The sequence below is a fragment of the Amaranthus tricolor genome, chromosome 15 (genome assembly GCF_026212465.1).
Source record: "Amaranthus tricolor cultivar Red isolate AtriRed21 chromosome 15, ASM2621246v1, whole genome shotgun sequence".
Lineage (NCBI taxonomy): Eukaryota > Viridiplantae > Streptophyta > Magnoliopsida > Caryophyllales > Amaranthaceae > Amaranthus > Amaranthus tricolor.
The window spans coordinates 4,666,686-4,690,670 of record NC_080061.1 but is presented as its reverse complement, the minus strand read 5'-3'; the positions used below and the strand labels follow the sequence as shown (position 1 = coordinate 4,690,670).

General features: G+C 30.2%; 2 protein-coding genes across 2 annotated transcripts; both read left to right on the top strand.

Moving 5' to 3' along the window:
- The first annotated feature begins 208 nt into the window (after positions 1-208).
- LOC130801598 (ABC transporter B family member 2-like) lies at positions 209-11,631 on the top strand. Its single transcript, XM_057665475.1, has 12 exons — positions 209-899; positions 1,840-1,894; positions 2,036-2,211; positions 5,299-5,499; positions 6,086-6,345; positions 6,825-7,365; positions 7,614-7,993; positions 8,065-8,468; positions 8,881-9,122; positions 9,215-9,462; positions 10,038-10,450; positions 10,875-11,631. Exons 1-12 carry the CDS (start codon positions 597-599, stop codon positions 11,423-11,425), a joined length of 3,774 nt encoding a protein of 1,257 aa, XP_057521458.1. The 5' UTR covers positions 209-596; the 3' UTR covers positions 11,426-11,631.
- A 9,592-nt stretch (positions 11,632-21,223) lies between these two features.
- On the top strand, positions 21,224-23,632 carry LOC130801597 (transcription factor MYB41-like). The gene is made up of 3 exons (XM_057665474.1): positions 21,224-21,577; positions 22,072-22,794; positions 23,501-23,632. The coding sequence occupies exons 1-3, from the start codon at positions 21,312-21,314 to the stop codon at positions 23,502-23,504; spliced, it is 993 nt and encodes a 330-aa protein (XP_057521457.1). The 5' UTR covers positions 21,224-21,311; the 3' UTR covers positions 23,505-23,632.
- Positions 23,633-23,985: the final 353 nt, after the last annotated feature.

Below are 23,985 nucleotides of genomic sequence, written 5' to 3'. Positions count from 1 at the left end.
TGATCAAACACAGAGTACGATAATGTTGATCAATCTTTTACATAAAAATAAATATTTTAAACCCTTAAAAATTAGGGTTTTACTTTGCCTATGCTAATCCACGGGCAATAATAAAAAAACATTCACCCAATATTTGCACACCCTTTAAAAACCCATAAAAAATTATTTATATATATTTTGAAAAACACATTAAATGAGTACAACTACAAGTGTACTAAGTCCAAAACCAATCCTTATAAGAGAAGAGAATTTAAGAAACAGTATAACTAATAGGAAGTAGAAAGTATAGTTCAGAGATACTCCATAAGAAAATCATAATCAACGTACCATAAATTAAAACCCACCACATGAAGACATTATAGTCAGCCATGCAGCTGTATTCTCTTCTACACTTAATGCCTTATTTTCTCTCAACTACTACTTACCTTCTTTTTAACCTCCTCACTTATCTTTCTACTTAAACTCTCCCATTTTTCTAATTATCTCTCTCATTCTATTTTCTCTCCAATTAAATTTTCCATATTTATTTTTTAATTGGGGTTGTAAAAATCGTGCATCATACGGGTATCTGTCTAATTATCGAGATTAAATCAAAAATGAGTATTCAATTGCAAGAAACAAAACATGGGAATGGGAGGGATAATAACATGGAGGAAGATCATGAGAGAAAGAAAATGAAAGAAGAAGAGAAGAATAAATCAAAGAATCAAAGTGTACCATTTTTTAAGTTGTTTTCTTTTGCTGATCCTTTGGATTATTTTCTTATGTTTGCTGGTAGTATTGGCGCCATTGCTCATGGAGCTTCTGTTCCTGTTTTCTTCATTTTCTTTGGTAAATTAATTAATCTTATTGGTGTTGCCTATCTCTTCCCTAGAGAAACTTCTCATGATGTTGCTAAGGTAAATTTTATTTTTTTAAAATGTTAATATCCTAATTTATTTATAATTTCAATTCAATTATAATAAAAATCAGTGTCATATGATTTGCTAGTCGTTTTGCGAAAAAAAAGCTAATTAAAGTTTTTTTTAAACTATTTTTGAACCACTTTGAGCAAATCGTGAATTCAACTAGCGCCCAATTATATTTAAGAAAAGTAATTCTTATTTTCTTTCTTATTTTTGTAGTTTTTTAATTGCTGTGTAGGAGACTCTTTAACATTATGGAATATTAAAAAAAATAAATTAATTATTAGAAAGTATAAATCATGATAAACTTGACCATTTAGGATGATGTGAGAATTGAATGCCCCATCTCAATAATGTGAATACACTTGATATTCGTCGTGACACCTTTGTGTAACCACCTAGGAGTAAAGATTTTGCCCTTATCCCACAAGTGATTCATATTCTTGGAGTCTTATGGAATTTTTGGGAAAAATAATTTATTTCAAAACAAAAATTACAATTATACTTTTAACAAATTAAAGTTCTTCTAATACTATGAGAATCATGATTTATAAATAAAAATTCGTTAATACTATATTTGGAAATGATGGTTTAACTTAGAAATTTAAAATTAATAATTTAGTGTTTAACAAATCAAAAGAATTAAATTTTAATTTAAGTTAATTTTATAATTGTTTAAAAAGTAGTTAAAATTGAAAATTTAAGAATGATTTCTCAAACATTATCCTTTTCAAATTCTTATTTTATAATTTAAATTTACAATTTAAAATTAAATATTTATTCTCGAACACAATCTAAAGTTATCAATCACTATTTAATACTAGGAGTATCTTATATAAATCCTTTTGTATGAATTTTATTAGATTAATAATTTTTTATAATTATGATTAGTGAATAAATAAATTTGCTTATGTAACGCTCATTAATTTTGCAGTATTCCATGGACTTTGTTTACTTGAGTATCGTTATATTATTCTCTTCATGGGTTGGTAAGTTATTATTATTATTATGAAATAAAAATCATCCTTTTTTTTAATTAAAAAAGAATAAATTAATATAATAATAATATTATTGTTATTTGAATGATTAGTAATGAAATAAATTGTGATGTTACATATAACTAAAAAAAGAGGTGGCATGTTGGATGCAAACCGGAGAGAGACAGGCAGCTAAAATGAGGATGGCATATTTGAGGTCGATGTTGAATCAAGATATAACTCTTTTTGACACTGAAGCTTCCACTGGAGAAGTTATTAATGCCATTACAAGTGATATATTGGTTGTTCAAGATGCTATTTCTGAAAAGGTAATTTTTTTTTTAATTTTTATATTACTGTCTAGAAATTACATAATTTTTTCTGTTATTACAAATTATTCTGAGAGACGGTTTCTTTGAGAGACTATTTTTAAATGAGTCGGCCCATTATATATTTTCTAAAATATTGTAAATAAGTATTAAGAATGATGTAAATAGACATTTAAAATATTGAAAGTAGGTATTAAGAATACAGTAAGTAAGTAAGTATTAAGGATAATATAAATAGGCATTAAGTATATAATATGTAGACATTAATCTTTAATGAACTGCGCTTGATATACGTCTCTTAAAAAAATCTCTTTTAATGTCATCAGAGACTAACTATTCTATTTTTAAGATTGCAACTAATAATAACATATATTATAAATACCACTAAATTAAAGAAACATAGCTATGAGTAGGATGTAGGCGATTCATGCTCATAGAAGTATTAAATTATTTGACTATCATTACATCAAAGGCTGAATTATATGACCACACAGGTATTCCATATATAGAAATTTAAATGAAAAAAGTATAAATATTTACCACACAAGTATTTGATAAGTAATTTATGATAATTTCATAGTATTATATGTTTCAAAATATTGTATTGACTCAAAAGTTATTGATATCTTATTTAAACGAGTTTGATTTAATATATTTTGTGTTTTTTAATAGAGAGTGTAATATGTTTACTCATAAAATTAGTAGTCGAGGGTCTTTTAGCGTTTGTAATGAGTTAATTGATTAGATGACAATATTAGCTGAATTATAAATATTTTTTTATACTATTATGATTTTAGATATTAATTTTTATAAAGTTAGTCTACCTTTCAATTAAAAAAAATATTATATTAATTTACTTTATAACAAAGCATGTATCACTTATTTACAATTGGAAGGAAAAATGTTTTGTAGTTTATGTTACTTTATTGAGAATTTTCACTACTATGTTTTATTATTTGTTTATTAAGGCATATTTTTACCGAATCAAATTAATTTTATTAAATAAAATAAATTTTCATTAATTATAATCATATGTTAATTTAAAAGAAAATCATGTAAAAATTAGAGAACATATTATGTCTATTAGCCTATATTATGTTAATTAACGAACCTTAAATAAAATTATATAATAATCAACATTTTCTTATTTGCATTTGCTTCTAAGTTCTAATTAAATAGAAAGGAAACAATTTTCTTTTTTATTGACAACTATTTAAATGATCAGCTATAGACCTACAGTACAGTATATTAGTACAATTTCAACTATAGTTTTTAGAATTTGTATACCTAAATTAATTAAATTAGCATTTAATGAATTAAGTATTTGTTGGTCAGTAGTGGATATAAAAGGAGTTGTTGTAAATTTTTGGATTAATTAATTTTTTTTTTATTATTTTGGTTGGATTAATATTAAATAAATTGAATGTGTATAACCAATTTTTCCAACTACATAGACTGAAATTAATTGCTAAGTTGTTGTTGGCATGAATTCTTAGCTTGAATTTAATGGTTGAAGGTGGGTGGGACCTTGGCCAGTAAGAGAAGTATGGTTTTGGCTCAATTAATTTAATTTCATATCCCAACCAATTGAAATTCAATTATGGATTGTAATTCTATTCAATATTGGTATTGTATCTTTTGAATTAATCAAGTCCATTTTTTCAACTAAAATATTGATAATAAATATATAGGTATTTTTATTCAAATTGTTTTTGGATTTACATTTCTATTTGATTAGATATTTTTAAATAATTCATACCTACTGTTTTTCTTGTTAATTAATAGTGATTTAACTAGTTCAAGTTTTCACTTAACTAGTCAATTTGAACAATTTATTTTTTCTTTTTGTTATTTTTGAATTAAGGATAATGCAAAAAAAGTTAAATTGTACACCAGTCATTACTAACTTGTTACTTAAACTCAGTGGCAAATCTAGGATTTAAAACATGAGATTGCGAGATTAACAACAACGTTTTGATTCTCATTAACAAGTAAATAAAATTGAAATTATCATAATCTAAAGCAAATTAAAATTCTAATTCATGAACAATCAAACACAAATAATACCCAAATTATCATCATCATCATACCCAATATATCCTGTTTATAGGAAAAATTATGATTAGGGTCTAGGGAAAATAATACCCAAATTATACACAAAAAATTGATTTTATCATTATTTTAAGCAATATAAAATTAAACCCAAATCAAAAATAGTAATAAATTGCAATTTACACACATTAAATCGATGTTATCATAAAATTATACCCAAAGCAGACAGTTGACGTGTAGATGCAATGAACTAGCGGCTCATGGACGTTCACCTCGATAGGCGTCAGCAGCAGTTAGCAAGTGTGGCGCTAGGTGGCAATGGGAAACAGAGAGGAGGTCGAGGGAGGAAGAACCAAAGAAGTAAGGTCGAAATATCAAACATTATAAGGAAACTAAAAAGTCAAAAATTTCCTTCCTTTAATAGTCATTAATTGTAATTGCTCTTATATCAAAAAAAATTGTAATTGCTCTCATAAAGTATTAGTAGTAATAATGTTAAAATAAAAATTTGCTAAATAAGTGCTGTAGTTTAGTGGTACTAAAGTATCCATATTTACCAATAGGTTTTGAGTTCGAAACCTAAGTATTACTTGAAACATTTTTTAATGGGTACATTGGATCCGCCAATGCTAAAACTCGTATATTCATGTTTAAATGGCGTAAAATAGGCAAAATTATAATAACAAAAGTTAAATATATAAATATAATACTCGTAAACCTCTTTATTATGAGTTAATATAATATATAAAAATAAAGTTTGGCAAAAATGAACTCGGAAGTATTAACAAAATCTGAACCTAATTTAAAATAAATGACTTTTAATTGAAAATCTCGAGCCGTCACTCGGAGAGAGAACATTTCTAAGTTTACGGCAACTTCTAACAGTCTAATCAGTCAATATTTAGATTATAAGACAATGCAAAGAACCTTGTCGAAATTCATCACAATTAATCCTTTGGACATAATCACATAATTCTGATTTTCATGGCTAAACTTGTGGAATCGAGGTAATGAAGAATGTGTTTATAACTGCAGGTTGGGAAGATCTTGCACTATATAAGTAGATTTATTGCAGGATTTGCAATCGGGTTCGCAAGAGTATGGCAAATCAGTCTGGTTACACTTTCGATTGTCCCTGCTATTGCTTTCGCCGGTGGATTCTATGCTTATGTTGCCACTGGTCTCATTGCCAGGATTCGGAAATCTTATGTTAAAGCTGGTGAAATTGCTGAAGAGGTTTCGCCCATTTCTCTTTCTTCCATTTTGTTTTGCATGTTTTCTAGTTGAATTTTGATACTTTTCAAATTGTTGTTGTAGTAGAATTATCGTGTGTTATATTGTGAATCGTGATGATTATGTGGGTATTTGGGTATTTGTTTATTTCTTGGTGTCAATGGAAGTGGCAATGGATTTTGACAATTAGGGTTTTGAAATTTGGGATATTGACAATTAGGGTTTTGAAATGTTTAATTGTTCACAAGTAGAGGTATGGGAAATCTCTTTCCTATAACATGATATCTTGGTGATACTTGATAGGGTGTTTTTGGAAATGGAAATGGAAATTGTAACAACTTTGAGTAGGGATGTAAAAGTTTGAAATGGTGGATGAGGCTGGTTTTGGATACTCTTTCTATGGACTGCATTTTGTACTTAGGGAAGCAATAGAAAATTGGCAGATTTTATCAGTTTGTCATTGCTTGACTTTACTATATGTTTAGTTTCCTAAAATCTCTATTCTCAGTGGTGATTGCTGCATACTGTCTTTTAAGAGTATTTTCAATGTGTTTTCTCTGCGCTAATCACACTTTTTGATGTCCTTAAGGTGATTGCAAACGTGAGGACCGTCCAAGCATTTGTTGGGGAGGAAAAAGCAGTGAACACCTACCGAGAGGCACTTTTAGGGGTTTACAAATATGGGAAGAAAGGAGGAGTGGCCAAGGGGCTTGGTATGGGTTCGTTACACAGTGTTCTGTTTCTTTCTTGGGCTTTGCTTGTTTGGTATACTAGCGTTGTTGTTCACAAGGGTACAGCTAATGGAGGAGAGTCTTTCACCACTATGCTCAATGTTGTTATTGCTGGCCTGTAAGTCACTGCATTACTTTAGCAACCAATTATGCATCTGTTTCCAATGTAAAGGAGCTTGATTTGATTGTTTGCTATTCCACTGTTTTCAATAACAAAAACCAAGGTTCAAGCGACCAAGCAAATACTTTTTTAGGCTATATATACAATACTTCATCACCCAATGTCATTAAATAGTTCTCACCTATTCATGGTTTAGGGGTCGTATAAACGCAACCTTAACCTTGTAATAACAAACATGTTTTCTATAGACCCTTGATAGCAAGCATTATCCACAACTTCACATAAATAAAAAATGTATATGATTTGATGAGCTATTTTGCTATAGTACATTACTATCCAAACCAACGTACTATAAATCTTTAACCCCCTCGAGGATGGACATAGTAATGTTGTAATTTTGTACTTTTATTTGAAGCATCATTGTACATTGGATATAATTTTTAAAGTTGTCAATTTATATTTACTCCATGTATTAGATCACTCGGGCAAGCTGCACCAGATATCTCTGCCTTCCTCCGTGCAAGAGTTTCTGCATATCCAATATTTGAGATGATAGAAAGAGCTAAAGTTAGCAAAGTAGGTTCAAAAGGTGGTAGGAAATTGAAAAGTGTGGATGGCCATATTGACTTTAAGGATGTATATTTTAGCTACCCTTCTCGTCCTGAAGCAAAAATCTTTGATAAATTCTGCCTGGATATTCCAGCTGGAAAAATTGTTGCCCTTGTGGGTGGAAGTGGATCTGGCAAGAGCACTGTGATATCTTTGATTGAGCGTTTCTACGAGCCACTTGCAGGACAGATACTTTTGGATGGAAATGATATCAGGGAACTGGATCTGAAATGGCTTAGACAGCAAATTGGTCTTGTCAATCAAGAGCCTGCACTTTTTGCGACAAGTATCCGAGAGAACATTTTATATGGAAAAGATGATGCTACTCTGGATGAGATCACTCGTGCTGCCAAACTTTCAGAGGCCATTACTTTCATTAACAACTTGCCAGAGAGATATGACACTCAGGTATTTCATTTCTTTAAAAGGCATGGATTTAAATATGCGAGATAAAGATAGATAAAATTATTTTCCCATCTGCACAGTGGTACTACCTAACCATTATTGAGTCCTGATAGATTATAATGGAAGGTTTGAGAGAAACTATATTGGTAACTCTTGCTTTGTGAAAGTACACGTAAAGTTTTCATGTGATACGAAAAGACATAAATTGGAAGCTTTTCCCTGGTATACTGGTACTAAATGTATGATTGCAGGTAGGTGAAAGAGGAATTCAGCTGTCTGGGGGCCAAAAGCAAAGGATTGCAATAGCCCGTGCGTTAGTGAAGAACCCATCAGTATTACTACTTGATGAAGCCACTAGTGCACTTGATGCAGAGTCTGAAAAAAGTGTACAGGAGGCACTTGACCGTGTTATGGTAGGGCGAACAACTGTGGTTGTGGCACACCGACTTTCCACAGTAAGAAATGCGGACGTCATAGCCGTAGTCCAAGGTGGTAAAATAGTGGAAACTGGAAGCCATGAGGAGCTAGTTTCTAATCGAGAGAGTGTTTATTCATCACTTATTCAACTCCAAGAGTCAGCCTCCACAGCGCGTCTTCTATCCCGAGGGGCAACCATGGATCGACCTTCAAGGTATCTGTTTAGTATTTGTGCTGTATTTGACTTAAGAATCTTCCCATATTTATCTGCTGTTAAATTTGCAGCACAAAATATTCCCGAGAACTATCTTATAGTACAAGTATTGGTGCTAGTTTCCGCTCTGATAAGAGTTCAATTCGAGAGGATGTAGTAGAGCCTATCAAAATATCAAAGGTTACATGGGGACGGCTACTTTCCTTGATACGGCCAGACTGGTTGTATGGCTTCTTTGGTACTATATTTTGTTTAATGGCTGGAGCCGAAATGCCTCTTTTTGCTCTTGGAGTTACACAGGCTTTGGTGTCCTATTATGAAGTATGGGACGTTACAAAGACTGAAGTCAGGAAGATTGCTCTGTTATTTTGCGGGGGTGCTGTGGTTTCTATTTTCAATCACGGTTTTGCCCACACCTTCTTTGGAATAATGGGGGAGCGACTTACTCTTCGTGTGCGTCAAAAGATGTTCTCTGGTAAAAACTTGTGGCTTTTCATCTTATATACCTACTATTTTTTTTCAATATTTGAATATGAACTCCCTTAGTTCTGTCTGTTATTGCATTGTTATTAGTAAACGCAATTGCTCCTTTTTCTTTCTGAATGGTTTTGTGGTTTGGTAATCTAGAGATGGGGTTCCAAAAGGATGATTTAGGTTGGAGTTCTGTTGCAAGCTCCACTCTTGTATAATGTATAATCTAATGACAAAATTATTTGTCGACCGTCAAGAGTTAATACTGATCTTGTGGCCTTTGTTTGAAGGGGGAATTTTATGAGACAACCAAAATTATTAGTATGACAACTCATTTAATATGTAACTGAACGATGGTGTCTATTTCCAAATTTACACATTTCTTTTACTTGATAGATTTTCTTTTGCCTTTACAGCTATATTGAGTAATGAAATTGGATGGTTTGATGACGCAAGGAACTCAAGTTCAAATCTTTCATCACGTCTAGAGAGTGATGCAACTTTGTTGAGAAGCATTGTCGTTGATCGAACAACAATTTTGATTCTCAACTGTGGATTTATAGTCACGTCCTTTATTATTGCCTTCATGTTGAATTGGAGGCTAACTCTTGTAGTTCTATCAATGTATCCATTGATCATCAGTGGCCATTTCAGTGAGGTAAAGCTCTGATCTTTAGGCTCTGCATGTTAGAAAAATAGATGCTGGGCTTTTTCCTTATTAGGCGCTTATGGATTCTTTTGATCCTGCAGAAACTCTTCATGCAAGGATATGGTGGTAACTTGAGTAAAGCATATTTTGGTGCTAACATGCTTGCTGGTGAAGCTGTTAGCAACATCCGAACTGTTGCTGCATTCTGTGCAGAAGAAAAGGTTCTTGACCTATATTCTCGTGAGCTTGTTGAGCCATCAAAACGATCATTTTCACGTGGTCAGATTGCAGGAATCTTCTATGGTGTCTCCCAATTCTTCATCTTTTCTTCTTATGCCCTTGCTTTGTGGTAAAGGCTTCTATCCCCAATCATTAGGCCTATTGTCTATTTTGTGTTTTTTGAAAACGTTTAGAAGCTCTTTGTAGTAAGCTAAAGTTTGAAGTTCTCTTTCTAACCATATCCATTTAAGAACGCCCATCTTTAAGCCTGGTTGAGACGTTCAAGAAAAGATCGTGTCTTTAAGTGATGTAGTAGTTATGAGTAGTGCACCTCACACTAATCAAAACTAAGTTTCGAACTCGATATTTTTAAAAATTAGCTGTTAATTTGGTCTGTAATCTGTAATACACCGGCCAAGACCCGAACCAGAACTAGATAGTAAACTTCCACTATTGGGCAATTCGAGTCTGCCATATAACTCCAAAGGACAATTCCTTAATATTCAATATTCAAAAACTCATTATTACAAGGGTGATAAGCCCAAAAGACAAACAAAACTAACTAATAGTAAAATGTCGATAATGCCCTTGGACCCGTTGACCCAATTCATCACATAATTTTGCATTGGAGGGAATTCCTTCCGACACCATACAGATCTGGTTTGAGTCTGATATTCTGATCTTGTTTGACTTTCCCAATTCCAGGTATGGTTCTGTTTTAATGGGAAAAGGCATATCTGGATTCAAATCTGTCATGAAATCATTTATGGTTCTCATTGTGACGGCATTAGCCATGGGTGAAACTTTGGCAATGGCTCCAGATCTGCTGAAAGGCAACCAGATGCTTCAATCAGTATTTGAGGTGATAGACCGAAGGACTGAGGTGAAAGGGGACTCGGGGGAAGAGGTAACCAAGGTTGAAGGATCTATCGAGCTACGAGGAGTGGAATTTAGCTACCCATCTAGGCCTGATGTAATAGTCTTCCAGGACTTCAACCTAAAAGTTCGTGCAGGAAAGAGCATGGCACTGGTCGGGCAGAGTGGCTCAGGAAAGAGCTCAGTCATTTCTCTTATACTTCGTTTTTATGATCCAACAGCCGGGAAAGTAATGGTTGATGGTTAGTCATTTTACTGTCTTATTTTTTTGTCGTCTTCGCTTTGCATTTCTGCACTATTTCCGTTCCACTTGGGATTAGTTCCTTATATGTTGCTTATTTATTCTACTACTATTATCATTACACTCTGCTCTAAAAGAAGCTAGAATCAATTGGAAACAAACTCTTCATTATATTTAGTTTAGCACTTTCTGTGAAAATTATTTCAAACGGTTTTTTTTAGTGGTACTCATGTTAACTAATTAACTACATAATTTGTTTTATGAATATGTAATTCACTCAAAATAGCATACAATTTGCAATTTGCAAGGAAATTAGTGAATCATGTTAAGCTAATTGCGAGTAATGTTAGGGTTTCATTGTAACGATTTTGCCATATTTCTTTTCGTGTATTTACATTATTGACTTCATTTTGTTATATTCTTAGGCAAGGATATTAGGAGGCTGAAGCTAAAATCTTTGAGAAAGCACATAGGATTAGTCCAACAAGAACCCGCTTTATTTGCAACATCTATATACGAGAACATTCTCTATGGGAAAGACGGTGCAACTGAGTCCGAAGTGATCGAAGCAGCAAAGCTCGCTAATGCACATAGTTTCATAAGCGGCCTTCCCGAGGGATACAACACCAAGGTAGGCGAAAGAGGGGTGCAACTCTCCGGAGGACAAAAACAAAGAGTGGCCATAGCAAGGGCGGTGCTAAAAAATCCCGCTATATTGTTACTAGATGAAGCCACGAGTGCCCTTGATGTGGAGTCTGAGCGTGTGGTGCAGCAAGCTCTCGACAGGCTGATGAAGAAACGAACGACAGTTGTGGTGGCTCATAGATTATCGACCATAAAAAATGCAGACCAAATATCGGTGATACAAGATGGTAAGATCGTAGAACAAGGAACTCATGCTAGTCTTGTAGAGATTAGAAATGGAGCTTACTGTAAGCTAATTAGTTTACAGCAGCAACAGTCATCACAGCAGTAATCTGGAGGATATACTTGTATGATATGAACTGAGATGTTTCTCAAGGGTTTAGCTAAAAGGGTATATCATTTTTCTCTTTTTTTTTAATTACTTTTTTTTGGTGGGGGATGTTATTGTTCTTGATCATAGAGGTGTATAGATTTACATCTAAAATTACATAATGAAGCCAATTGATTCCTAATAACAAGGATAATAATTGCAAATCATTTTTGACTTCCTCGCTCATGAATTTTTACACCACAGACAGAGATAGGTAAGGATCAAACCCAGTCCGGACTCAGATTCAGAGCTCTTAAAAGTAGAGGGTTTTAGGTTTTGTTTTGCTTGCTAGATTAGGCACCCAGATTCCGCATAGGTGGAGGTTGGAGGGAGGCAGGTAGAGGACTGATCGAACCCGTACCTCCTCCAAAGAAAGGACAAAGTGGACTGCAAGCATTCAAATAATCCCCCCAAAAGAATGAGCCATGCAAAGAAAAATATAAGTGACGTACATTTCACCGCATCACCTGGAAATGGGTGAAGGGGACGGGAACTATCAATAGTCTAAAATACGGATACGACATCTCCAATAACTCTTATCTCTGGTCAGGTTCTCAGAGAGGTGTAACTTTCACAAATTAATTTTTATTTGTTCCTCCTACGTTTTCTTAGTTCTACCTCGGCTTATCTCGACCTCCGCTATAAATTTTTTCACCATTCACACTGGTGCAAATTCCCTTTCATTTCTAATAACGTATATTGCAATCAAAGCTTACGCCATACTACACCATGGACTCCATGCAATATTAACGTAGTTACCATCCAATGTCAAATCTTAATTAACAATTAATTAAATTAATTACATACATGAACGTAAACTTAATAGCTGGCTCAATGAAATCACTACTTATAATTCTTGAATTCATTTGGACTTCATAATTGATTTAGAATGACGAAAGAAGATTTGATTTGGTAAAAGTAACAACTAAAATTAATTACTTAAGTCATTAATTATTATAAATTTTGAATCCTAATTTTAAACCATCATAAAATAAATCCAAATGCAAAATGCCAAATACTTCCCAACAAAAGTGTAGTAGCTTGTTCGAAATTTCTAATACGAGTAGCATACGAAGAATTATTGTGAGTACACACTACTTTTGATTTAAACCAAGTTTGATAAGAATAACTTTATAATTAATTCATATAAATCTGACTTAGAAAGGTATAATTGTTGTATTTATTTTAGAATTATTGCTAGTATTATGTTGGTGGTTGTTTGCCTTTGTTCCCCTAATTGAATTCAACAAAGTAATACGGGCTATTTAAACAAGAATAACTTTTATTTAAACAAGAATAACTTTTATTTCACACTGTTAGTTAAATTGTTTCATATTATGATATCGACTTTAAGAAGCATATGCACTATGAGTAGTCATTTAGGGCTCCAAGTTTACTGAGGTTCGATTACATATCGATAATCAAAATGTCTCTATATGCTAGACTAGAATATGGTACGGGTAACTTCATATGAAAATATCTCTCTCTATATATATATATATATATAACTCAGTATAACCTAGGAACGATTAGTGTAGAATGTTGGATTGATATTAACTACAAACACTAGGTTAAAGTCAATATTAGATCAATTAATTTTATACTGTATTATTAGTTAAGACGAGGTTACTAGGTTAGACAATGTCGGTAAGCACTTCTAGTCGTGGTTACAACTTACTAGTTAGTCATTAGTCATTAGTTAATACATAAGTATTTTTCACTTTGAGTTATTGGATAATTAGCATTTATTATTAATATGAAATGATGCTAAAACATCAAAGAAATTTCTTAGAAACAACGGATTTAATAATATAACTAGTCAGCATTCAAAATAAAAATTAATAAATTTTACATTTTTATTTAGTACTTTTCTACGTACGTAGGCAAATCAAGTTTAAAATTATACTATTTGCAAATTGCTATTGTATGAACAAATTCAAAATTATTATTTTATTAAAATCATTATCTATTTATTCCTCCATATTATGTTAATGACACAAGTATCATATTAAGAGTATACTTTTAAAAAAATAGGTCTGAAGTTTGAATCTGGGCTTCCCTTTTATTTTGTTTAGATAAAATTTTGACTCTTTCTAATTGTCAATGACTTTATTAATTTACGTTGACTCAAATCGTATTTACAATAATTTTCTTTTAAACATCCTCTAATTGCTAAGATAAGATACGAATCGATCAACAGAATAAGATGTAATCTAATTATGAATAAGTAATTTGATAATTAAACTTAGTTTAAATTAGTTCAAACTAGGAAGAATTTTATCAGCATAGTATTAATACTAATTTATACACAAACAAATTTGTATGAGAGATTTTATAATATAAATAAACTACAAAAACCCTAGAAAATTTGACATGTGTCTATTTATGATCAGACAGGTAAACTATAAATCTAGAATGTCTAGCTTAATTAATCATACTATTAATTAGTAATTTCAAATTTGTTGGTTTAATAATATTTCTGTGTCATGCGATTTATAATTATTAACGATCAAAACATACTTTTAGTGAATCAAAGCATACTTGGCCTTAAAAACAATTTTTATTGAATATTTAAAAAATGTGAGGAAAAATTTAGCTACATGACTTTAAATTGTTGATAGTGGTATAATCCTAAGTCATACAACACTTAGATATACCTAAGTTTTTAACAATTTTTTTATGCTAGCTTGCTATCAAATTTATATAAATTTTTAATATAAATACTCTATAATTTAATATTGGTATATAATAATGATATGATGATTTTTAGCAGGAGCCCAAATTTCTCCACACCCAAATTCTATTTAAATTATTATACTCCTTATTTAACATAAAAGATTAAAATTTTTATATAAATAACATTATTTTAGTAAAAAGAGTTATTTGTTGTATAAGATAGGAAAAATGTCAAAATGATAATTGTAAAAGAATCTAACATACAAAATGTAGTTTGTTGGTGATTAATATATTAAAGATTTATTTAAATCTATAAAAAAAAACAATCTACATTGAAGCAATCTTTAATTTTATTACTCCCAATTTTACCAAATCTTTGACATTTTTTAATCTTCTATTATCTTTAAAAATTAATTCAACCATGTCAATAAAGTAATAAAAATAAAAGTAATAAAACCATTAAAGCCTTAAAGGTGATTGATGAGATAAGATAGATGGAAAATGAAGCAGCAAATTATAACTCCTCCATTGACAAAATGTAAAAAATGATGTCACATTATATATTCATTGATATAATGTTGGTTATTAGGAGCAAGAAACCTTGAGCCAATTTTGTATACACAAAAGGTCAAAAGTACATTGTTAAGGTCAAAACTAACTATGTTGCTTATTATATGCTCCAATTCATATTAAAGCTTCCTTCTTCCTATTAAATATTGATATGCCAAAGATTTTAGCCTCATATACAAAATCTTAATCTTTACACTTGTGACTTGTGACTTGTGCCAATGCTACCAAGGAAAGTGTCAATACCTTATTTTTACTATGAACAATGTGGAAGTACCTTATTCCACATATATGTCATATTACTCATTTATGCCTATTTCAAAAAAGAAAAGAATAATTTTATTTTATAAATTTTAAGAGTAACTCATACTAACTACTACCTGGTCTATTGATGTTAATATAGTGAATCTCTTTATGAGTTATTAGTGTTAGAGTATATAACATATTTTGGGGCCTCAACCATCAGCTTAAGCTTTTGGTTGAATTGGTTCCTTGACATGGTATGAGAGCCAACGTGAGAGGTCACGGGTTCGAATTTCAACGACCCCTTATTTAAAGTGGAATATTCAGCGCCTAAGCGCATCCACACTTCTAGCCCAATGAGGTCTCGTGTGAGGGGGCGTGTTAGAGTATATAACATATCCTGGGGCCTCAACCATCAGCTAAAGCTTTTGGTTGAATTGGTTCCTTGACAATTAGTGAGTTAACTTTTCTTCTTATTTAGGTTGCTCAAACCTATTACTTATAATTCTAACATGGAAGGGTCTTGATTATATACATATACATCTTAATTATATACATACATATATATATACACGTGTGTGTATAATGTCATCACTATGATGTATGGTATATGTGGGGTTTTTAGAGACTTAATCATTAAGCGATTTTATTTTATACTAGCGAATATACTATTATTGATTGATCTTTAATTGCAAATATTATTAAAATTTTATATACATAAGAAAAATAAATAATTAAATACTAAAACCATAAATTATAAATTTTAATTAAAAAGTTAAAAATTTATAGACTTTTTGCTCTATAGAGAATGAATATGATATACATACATGTGTACATTGTGTAGCCATATTAAGTGTCGGACATACAACTTGATTCGCATTAGACATGTCACAAGATTGATAGCTTGATTTTCTCTTCTTATCTGGACTATTTCTTATCTTTTTCGACTGATTTTCACATTCAAATTATTAGGATTGTTTTCTAATCTTAAGGTCAGGACTGATTTTCTATTAATTTTTATTAGAATTATGAATTCTTGCACAATTTTTTCTATATAAAGTCAGCGTAGTCCAAGTTTTTTGATTTTTTGGAAAGAGGAAACATTTACAGAGCCATTTCTAAGAGTTTTGGGTGTACCAAAATACTCTTTTTCATCTTGTAATTGTTCCATATATTATCATCCGTAGACGTAAGTATGACATCAATAGTAAACCATATATTTATACGGGACTTTTTTTAATTACATTATTAATTACTTTACAATTATTTATCTCTTAATTTTTACTTCGGTCACACTTTACACAATATTAAGGAATGCAATAATCCTTTTTTCCTTTTGGTCTCTTAGGTTTTTTTAGTAATAAGATTTATTATTTTATTTCAAAAAAAGGCCGTTTATTATTTATTTTTCACATCTCTTTTCTTTTTCTAGTTGTTTCAAATGACGTTATTGCTGAACAATGCTATAGTTGTTAATAACTTAAAATTTGCCAAAATCAATTTCTATTCGTTTAAACACAATTATATGTGTGTTTTTTTATACATATAATAAAATATAGTAAGTTGATTCCAGGATATTCTGTTATTTTTGTGAAAAAAAAAGATAAAAAAAACTGTTCCTTACAATTATACGCAATGGAATAAAGATTCAAGTGTAAAATAGCATAGCCAATAGGATAGAGTACAAACATGAAGAAACCTCCAAATTTATGGTGATCGTTGATATTAACATGTCAACTTTTCTGTTGATCGGAGGGTTAAACTGCATTTATGTAATTGCTTTAACAGTTAACACACTATTATTAATTTGTTATTATTATTATAAACATTCAAATGAGGAAATGTATCAACACAATCTAGTACCTTTATTACGTAATTAAGCTACGTACTAGCTAGATTAAGTTCATACATTTTATACCAGTCTTTTGTGTTTAATTTTTTATATTATTAAATTTGTTTTGAAGAAAAGTAATAAACTATTTTGTAATTGGTAAATATTTCATCCCTTCCACTTTAATCCCCTTAAGTAGTTGAATGAGAAGTTTAAATGTTCTTTACATATGACAGTTTTACTATTTATATCACATCTCTTAGCACAGAATTAACATTGTCATCTTTTTTTGAATATTTTTTTTAATGTTTATGGTCTCCATGTTCTTACTAATTTTATTTACATATTTTTTAAAAATAATAGTCTTTGCATGTTTTTCTCTATTTTTTTTTTATAATTATTAAGAATTAATGAATTGAACCATAAACATAAAATTTTAATTGATTTGATTTCTTAATATGGTATCAAAGTAGGTCACATGTTCAATCTCATTCACTTTTCATTTTAAGTTAAATATTTAAATTCAGGTGTAAGAGAGCATGTGTTGCATCTATAAAGGGTTCTGATGCGAAAGGGGGAGTACTATAGTACAAGACATATCATAAAACTTTAACCATCAACTTAAACTTTTGATTTAGTCGGTAATTTGACATTTGATATCCATGTCTTTTTTCTCGTACAGTACCAATAATCATCCCTAGGTATTGTATTTGTCCTGGAAGTCTGTGTGACCTCTTGCTTCACTGCTTGCGTTACCCTAAATCTCACCAATTAATTGTCAAAGGCATTAGGTCATTTTTGTGGAGCCATAGATCTAGGAGACTCATTAAGGTACATGTTGACATTCTAAATAATTATTGAAAGAGAGTAGTTTTTGGTGAAGGAAGATGAACCATGCAAACCAAATTAGTTGAAGGCTGCCCTAATTTTAATATTCTTAATTCATACTAGCTAATAATAAATAATTTGAGAATCATTGGTAAAAAGCCTCAAAATATTGAGCGTTTTTCCTTTCATCCTTGTGACAGGATTATATCCGTTTCTCATCACCTATAACAATAATTAATTCTCTTTCCCACCTTACCCGTAGTGATACTATAGTCTACTTCGAATTAAAAAGAAATTAAATAATAATTATCATATACTACTATACTATCTCTGTTTTCACTATGGTCATTTTTCCTTTCACCCTTGTGATAAGAATTATATTCGATTCTCAGCGCCTACAACAATAATTAATTCTCTCTCCCACCTAACCTGTAGGGATACTCTTGTTTACCCCAAATAAAAAATTAATAAATTAAATAATAATTATCATACTACCTCTGTGCTCTAAATTACTATAATTTGACTTTTACACTATTCACAAGTCTTGTTTTGACCTTCGTTAGTGAACTATCTTTAACAAAAAAATGTACTCATATAAGATCTTACTAAATCGTCTAATATATATACTTCTAATAAATTTACATTTTATGATTTTTAGTTATGTATAATGTGAGACATTACAAGTAAAAAAATGAATATTGGTATGCGTGTTACGAAAAGCGTATCCATTAAAAAAACCGAGGATAGTATTAGATAGAAAATTAGAAATAAATAAGCAATTTAAAAAAAAAAAAAAAAGAGCTCCGGGGGAAACTTAATTTCAAAAATAAGTGTCTCTATGTCCGAGCCTAAGGTCATATATGTTTACTGTTACAAACAACGAACAAAATAGTTGATAAAAAAAAAGTCAAAATCATTTATCAACAAACAAAAGAAAGACAATATAATAATGTTGGAAGGAAAAAACAAAATAAAATCATGTTTTTTCGCTGTTAAGCTCCTTTTGTAATTTTTTTTTAATTGAAATTGCTTATTTATTTCTAATTTTCGTATTAGATACTTCCTAGATAGGGCTAACATGAGAGTTGAGACGACTATGATTTTCAGCGGATCATAAGTGAGAGACAAAAGGACATGCAAGATGACTTGTTGGTGTTGAAAATACTTCACATGTAAGACAAGATCCCACATCGCTAAAATAGTGGATTGTGGACTTGCATATATATTGGACGAGCTAATCTTCCTATTACTATATGGTTTTGGGAAACAATGAACCTCACCAAGTATATGTGCAAGTCAACGCTCTTAACTCGTGGGTTTGTGAGCCCAAGTCCACGGGTGTCCCGTGTCCACATGAGTGGGCCATGGTGAGATTATGTGACGAATTGTCACGGTCTAATATGGTATCAGAGCCGAAGGTGGTTCCTGGTATGATGTGGCTCACATGTGAGGTGGAGTGTTGAAAATACTTCACATGTAAGACAAGATCCCACATCGCTAAAATAGTGGATTGTGGACTTGCATATATATTGGACGAGCTAATCTTCCTATTACTATATGGTTTTGGGAAACAATGAACCTCACCAAGTATATGTGCAAGTCAACGCTCTTAACTCGTGGGTTTGTGAGCCCAAGTCCACGGGTGTCCCGTGTCCACATGAGTGGGCCATGGTGAGATTATGTGACGAATTGTCACGGTCTAATAGTTGGATGATGATAATTATATTAAGGATTATAATTAATAAGAAGAATTAATTAGATTCGAGGAATTATAAGCAAAGCATGGAATAATAATCGGTCAAAATATGACATTAGGTCATGATAGAATGATTAATTTAATTGTTATACTATTCATTTACTCGTATGTACGTACCGTGGAAGCTTCTTAACGCTAATGACAATTAATGAAACTATAAAACAAAAACATTAATTATTTTATAAATTTTACTTACTGTTTTCCTGGGTATTAATATTTCTCAACACCCACTTGGGCAATTTTTAAGTGATTTATAATTACTATTGCACATGCAAATAAAATCAACAATTTGATTATGTAAAAGATTTTTTTTTTTTAATAGTTGATGGATAAATAAGAAAAGATAAATTAATGTACCATAGTTTAATATAATGTTGCACGCATGTACTTGCTTCTAATAGTAATTGTATCAATAGAGAACCTAATCTAATCTATCTTTGAAAACCATAAATTTTGCACATTTCAATTTTCTCTGAATAAAAATAATTATGGGACCAAATAGTAATTAAGTAGATTAATAATTGTATTTATATTAATTTATCTATAATTTGTGTAAATTTTACCACATCAGCATATTAAATGGTGAAATTTTTTTTATAGTGAAGCAACGAATTAACGTGCGTTAAATTGCTTCATGTCTTGTAAAATCTAAGTATATAATAGGTAGAGTCTACTTGACGTTGAGTTAGTAACATATTGCATAAGTAATTAACAAAATGAAGCCACAAAATTCATTCAATTAGGGAATAACCAAAAGTACTTAAAAAATTTTCTTGTAATTATTACTTTTGATTAGTTTAGATCATTATAAATTTTTATTAATATAAAATATTAAATTATTTAAAAAATATTATTAAAAATATAAATTTGGATTTCTTATAATAATGGGTCAGAAAGAGGATTCTAAGTTTTAGTTGTGAAGTAATGACTCAAAATCTATAATTAATGGAAAAATAATTAATACGGCATAAAAATATTGGCTTATTTTTCAAAATTTAAACCTAATTTTTTAATAGTATTAGAAAATTAATTAATTTGGATTTTTTCATCACATCGAAGATTAATTAATTATGAGATGTTTGCTTAAATTAAATGTAGCTAGCATTTAGTTAATGAGGTGTCAAAACAAGAATGATAATCATACAAAGTTATAATCACCTTTTCAAAAATGATGACAGTTGCAATTACCTAATCCTTGATTAAGCTGCCACTCTAGTGGTCATTTTGGCTTCCATCCTTGAAACAAATACACCAAAGAGACCTTAGCTACACCTACACATCAAGCATTTTACCCATATAAGATCCTAATTATTAATTAGTTGATAAATAAATAAATATGCGTTTAATAGATAGTTGGTAAATAATAAATACGTAATACGTATAATTTTTATCATTTTAATACTACCACCTTTCACTAATTCTTAAATGAAACAGTCTCATTATATGAGACCATTATTATAGACTATTGTTTTGACTAATTATCACTTATAATTTTTATTAAAGTGATCAATTACATATAATTGGGCTAATTATATGGGCCCCTCTCAAGATAAGACGACCTAATGTAAAATGGGTTGATCTTTCTTATATGGATAATTTACCCGGTAGATAAACAAAGTTTTTCCCTACCCAAGGACCTAGCTAGGTGAATTTCTATCCCTATATTGTTGCCTTCTTTTAGGAAGCCCTTTCTTCTATGCGTTATATTATATAGTATTAATATCATTAATTAATTAATATAATCTAAACCTAATTTGAAAATGACTTTAATTTTGTTAATTCTTTCCCTTCAAGGCCTATATATAATACCTAAAGTCCCACCAAGAATATCAACCAATTGATCACATTATCTCCTACTCCAATTTTCTCTCTTTCTCTTTATTTTTCCCTTAATTCATCTTTAAAAAATTAAAGGATTTACAAATTAAGGATTAATATTTTATAAAATGGGTAGGTCTCCATGTTGTGATGATAATATTGAATTGAAGAAAGGTCCATGGACACAAGAAGAAGATGAAAAGCTTGTTTCTTACATCAAAAAACATGGCCTTGGAAGTTGGCGGGCTCTTCCGAAGGCGGCCGGGCTTAATAGGTGTGGAAAGAGTTGTAGATTAAGATGGACTAATTACTTAAGGCCTGATATTAAGCGTGGTCACTTCAATGAACAAGAAGAGGACATGATTATCAAGCTTCATTCTGTTCTTGGTAACAAGTAAGGTTTTTTTTTTTTAATCATTACATGTTTTTTAAGCGGTAGAGCATATAATATATTATTTAGTCTCAATTATCAGATTAAACTAATTTTTTGATTGAATTGGTCGTTTATCATAGTATCAAAAGTCTAAAATCAAACATATTTTTAAATTTTAGCTATCATCGGTTTAAATTTTATGGTCCATGATGAATTTTCGTATAGGTTCTTTGAAAACTACTAATGTGGCAAAATACATTTGAATTCATAGACTTTTATACCTACTCTTTATTAAATTGCTTAACAAAAAAATGAAAATAAAATCAACCTATATTAGTGTTTTTTAGTATATATGTCTTTTAAATTCTTTTTTTCTTTCTCAAATTGTTCTCTTTTTCTCTTGAATTGTTTGCCATTTCGAAAAATATATTACAAAAAAAGAGAAACGAAAAGAATATTAATACTTATATGTGGTAATAAATAATTAATTATGTTTTTTTAAAATTTTGTAACAGGTGGTCAAGAATTGCAGCTCATCTTCCGGGAAGAACAGATAATGAAATAAAAAATTATTGGAACACTCATCTAAGAAAAAAACTTCTCCAAATGGGTATTGATCCTGTTACACACAAACCAAGAACTGACCTTAATTTCCTAGCAAATCTATCCCAAATCCTTACAAACCCACCAAATTTAGGTCCTTTAATGAACTCTTGGGACATCAATAATGCCCTTAGGTTACAACCCAATGTAGCTGCCGAGGTTGCTAAGCTTCATGTCCTACAAAACATCTTCCAAATACTAAGTACAAATAATTCATCATCATCATTACCAACTAATATGCCATTAAATATGGGATTAAATCCTAATCTAAATGGATTAAGTAACATTAATTCCACTAATAACATTGATAATGGCGTGTTTAGTAGCTCATCACAAGGGTTTTGCCAAGTTCAAAATTATACCCAAGAATTATATCAAAGTTTGGATAATAATAATAATAATTGTGATAAAAGCTTGAGCAATATTAGTTATGAAACCCTAGATGAAAATAGGCTTCCTTCATTGGTTACTATTTCTCCAGAAGCTTCTACTGTTAATCAAGTTGAGAGCAACACAAACTCCATTAGTGGTGGTTCCTCTACTATGTTTAATCCCACCACAGATGATTTGTTTGATAGTTTGGAAATGTTAGTTGATGATGGCACTACTCATGACTTATGGAAACAATTCTTAAAGTAAGTATTAGTTATATTATTGTTGATATATATTATATATTCATATTCTATATTTAGTGCTCATCTAATTCATACCAATTATCTCATTTAGTTTTTACATTTTATATAATGTACTGATTTAATACTAAATATCTATAATTGTGCATAATTAAAAATTATAAAAATTGATATTAATAAAATATACATTGACGAATCAAACAAGATGACACTTGATTATATTTTGACATCTATAAAAAGAATAACATACAAATTAAGAGTGATAAATAGTGTCAAAAAAATAACAATTACTCTGAATTGGAAGGAGTATTACATACCCAATAGGCTTGGGTTTGCCTAAGCCATGGCCTGAGTCATTTAATTGACTGGGTTGAGTTAGTTGGGATTTTAACCATTACTTTTAACTTTTTGTTGAATTTATTTCTTAACATGATATTAATATAAATTATATAGCATATAACATTAAAAAAATAACAGTTGAATCATTTTCTACACAAGTAATAAGAATTCAAACCACTTTATAGTAGTATTTTGGATTTGTCTTTGTAAAAAAAATATAATTAATCAGATAAAAATGAAAGAACTATAATATGATTAAAAAAAAAAACCTTATTGATAATGGCAGTATTTTATTTAAACTTTTATTTATTTATCATTTAATTTTGTTGGAGGAAAAAAACTCATGAGTTTTAATACTATTGTCATGCAGTTAACGGGTATACTTGGTTGTAGCAGCAAGAAGTTCTTGTACATGATACGTACAATGCATGCATGGCTTACGTTCTTTGTGATATTCGCATTAACATACTTGTATAAAACCCTACACTCTCGAATTTTTCATTATTTGGATATTGTAGAGAGATTTTTATGATATATATTGTGAGTTTTTTCATAAATATTAGTTTATTGTATACAAAGATATAATTAAGTATATAAAAATACAAGTATTGTATTTATTTACCCGGCCACTTTAATATATAATATTATTTTTATTTTTCGTTATTTATTTTTAATTTTTATAGTTCATAAATTGTGTTGCATAGATTTAGACATTCTTAATTGGAGAGTATTAAATGATGGACTGTATTGTATATAACATATTTTGGGTTTACAACTATCAATTTAAATTTATGGTTGAGTTATCTTAACAAGGTATTAGAGGTCAATGTGACAAAATGTCAAGAGTTTAAATTT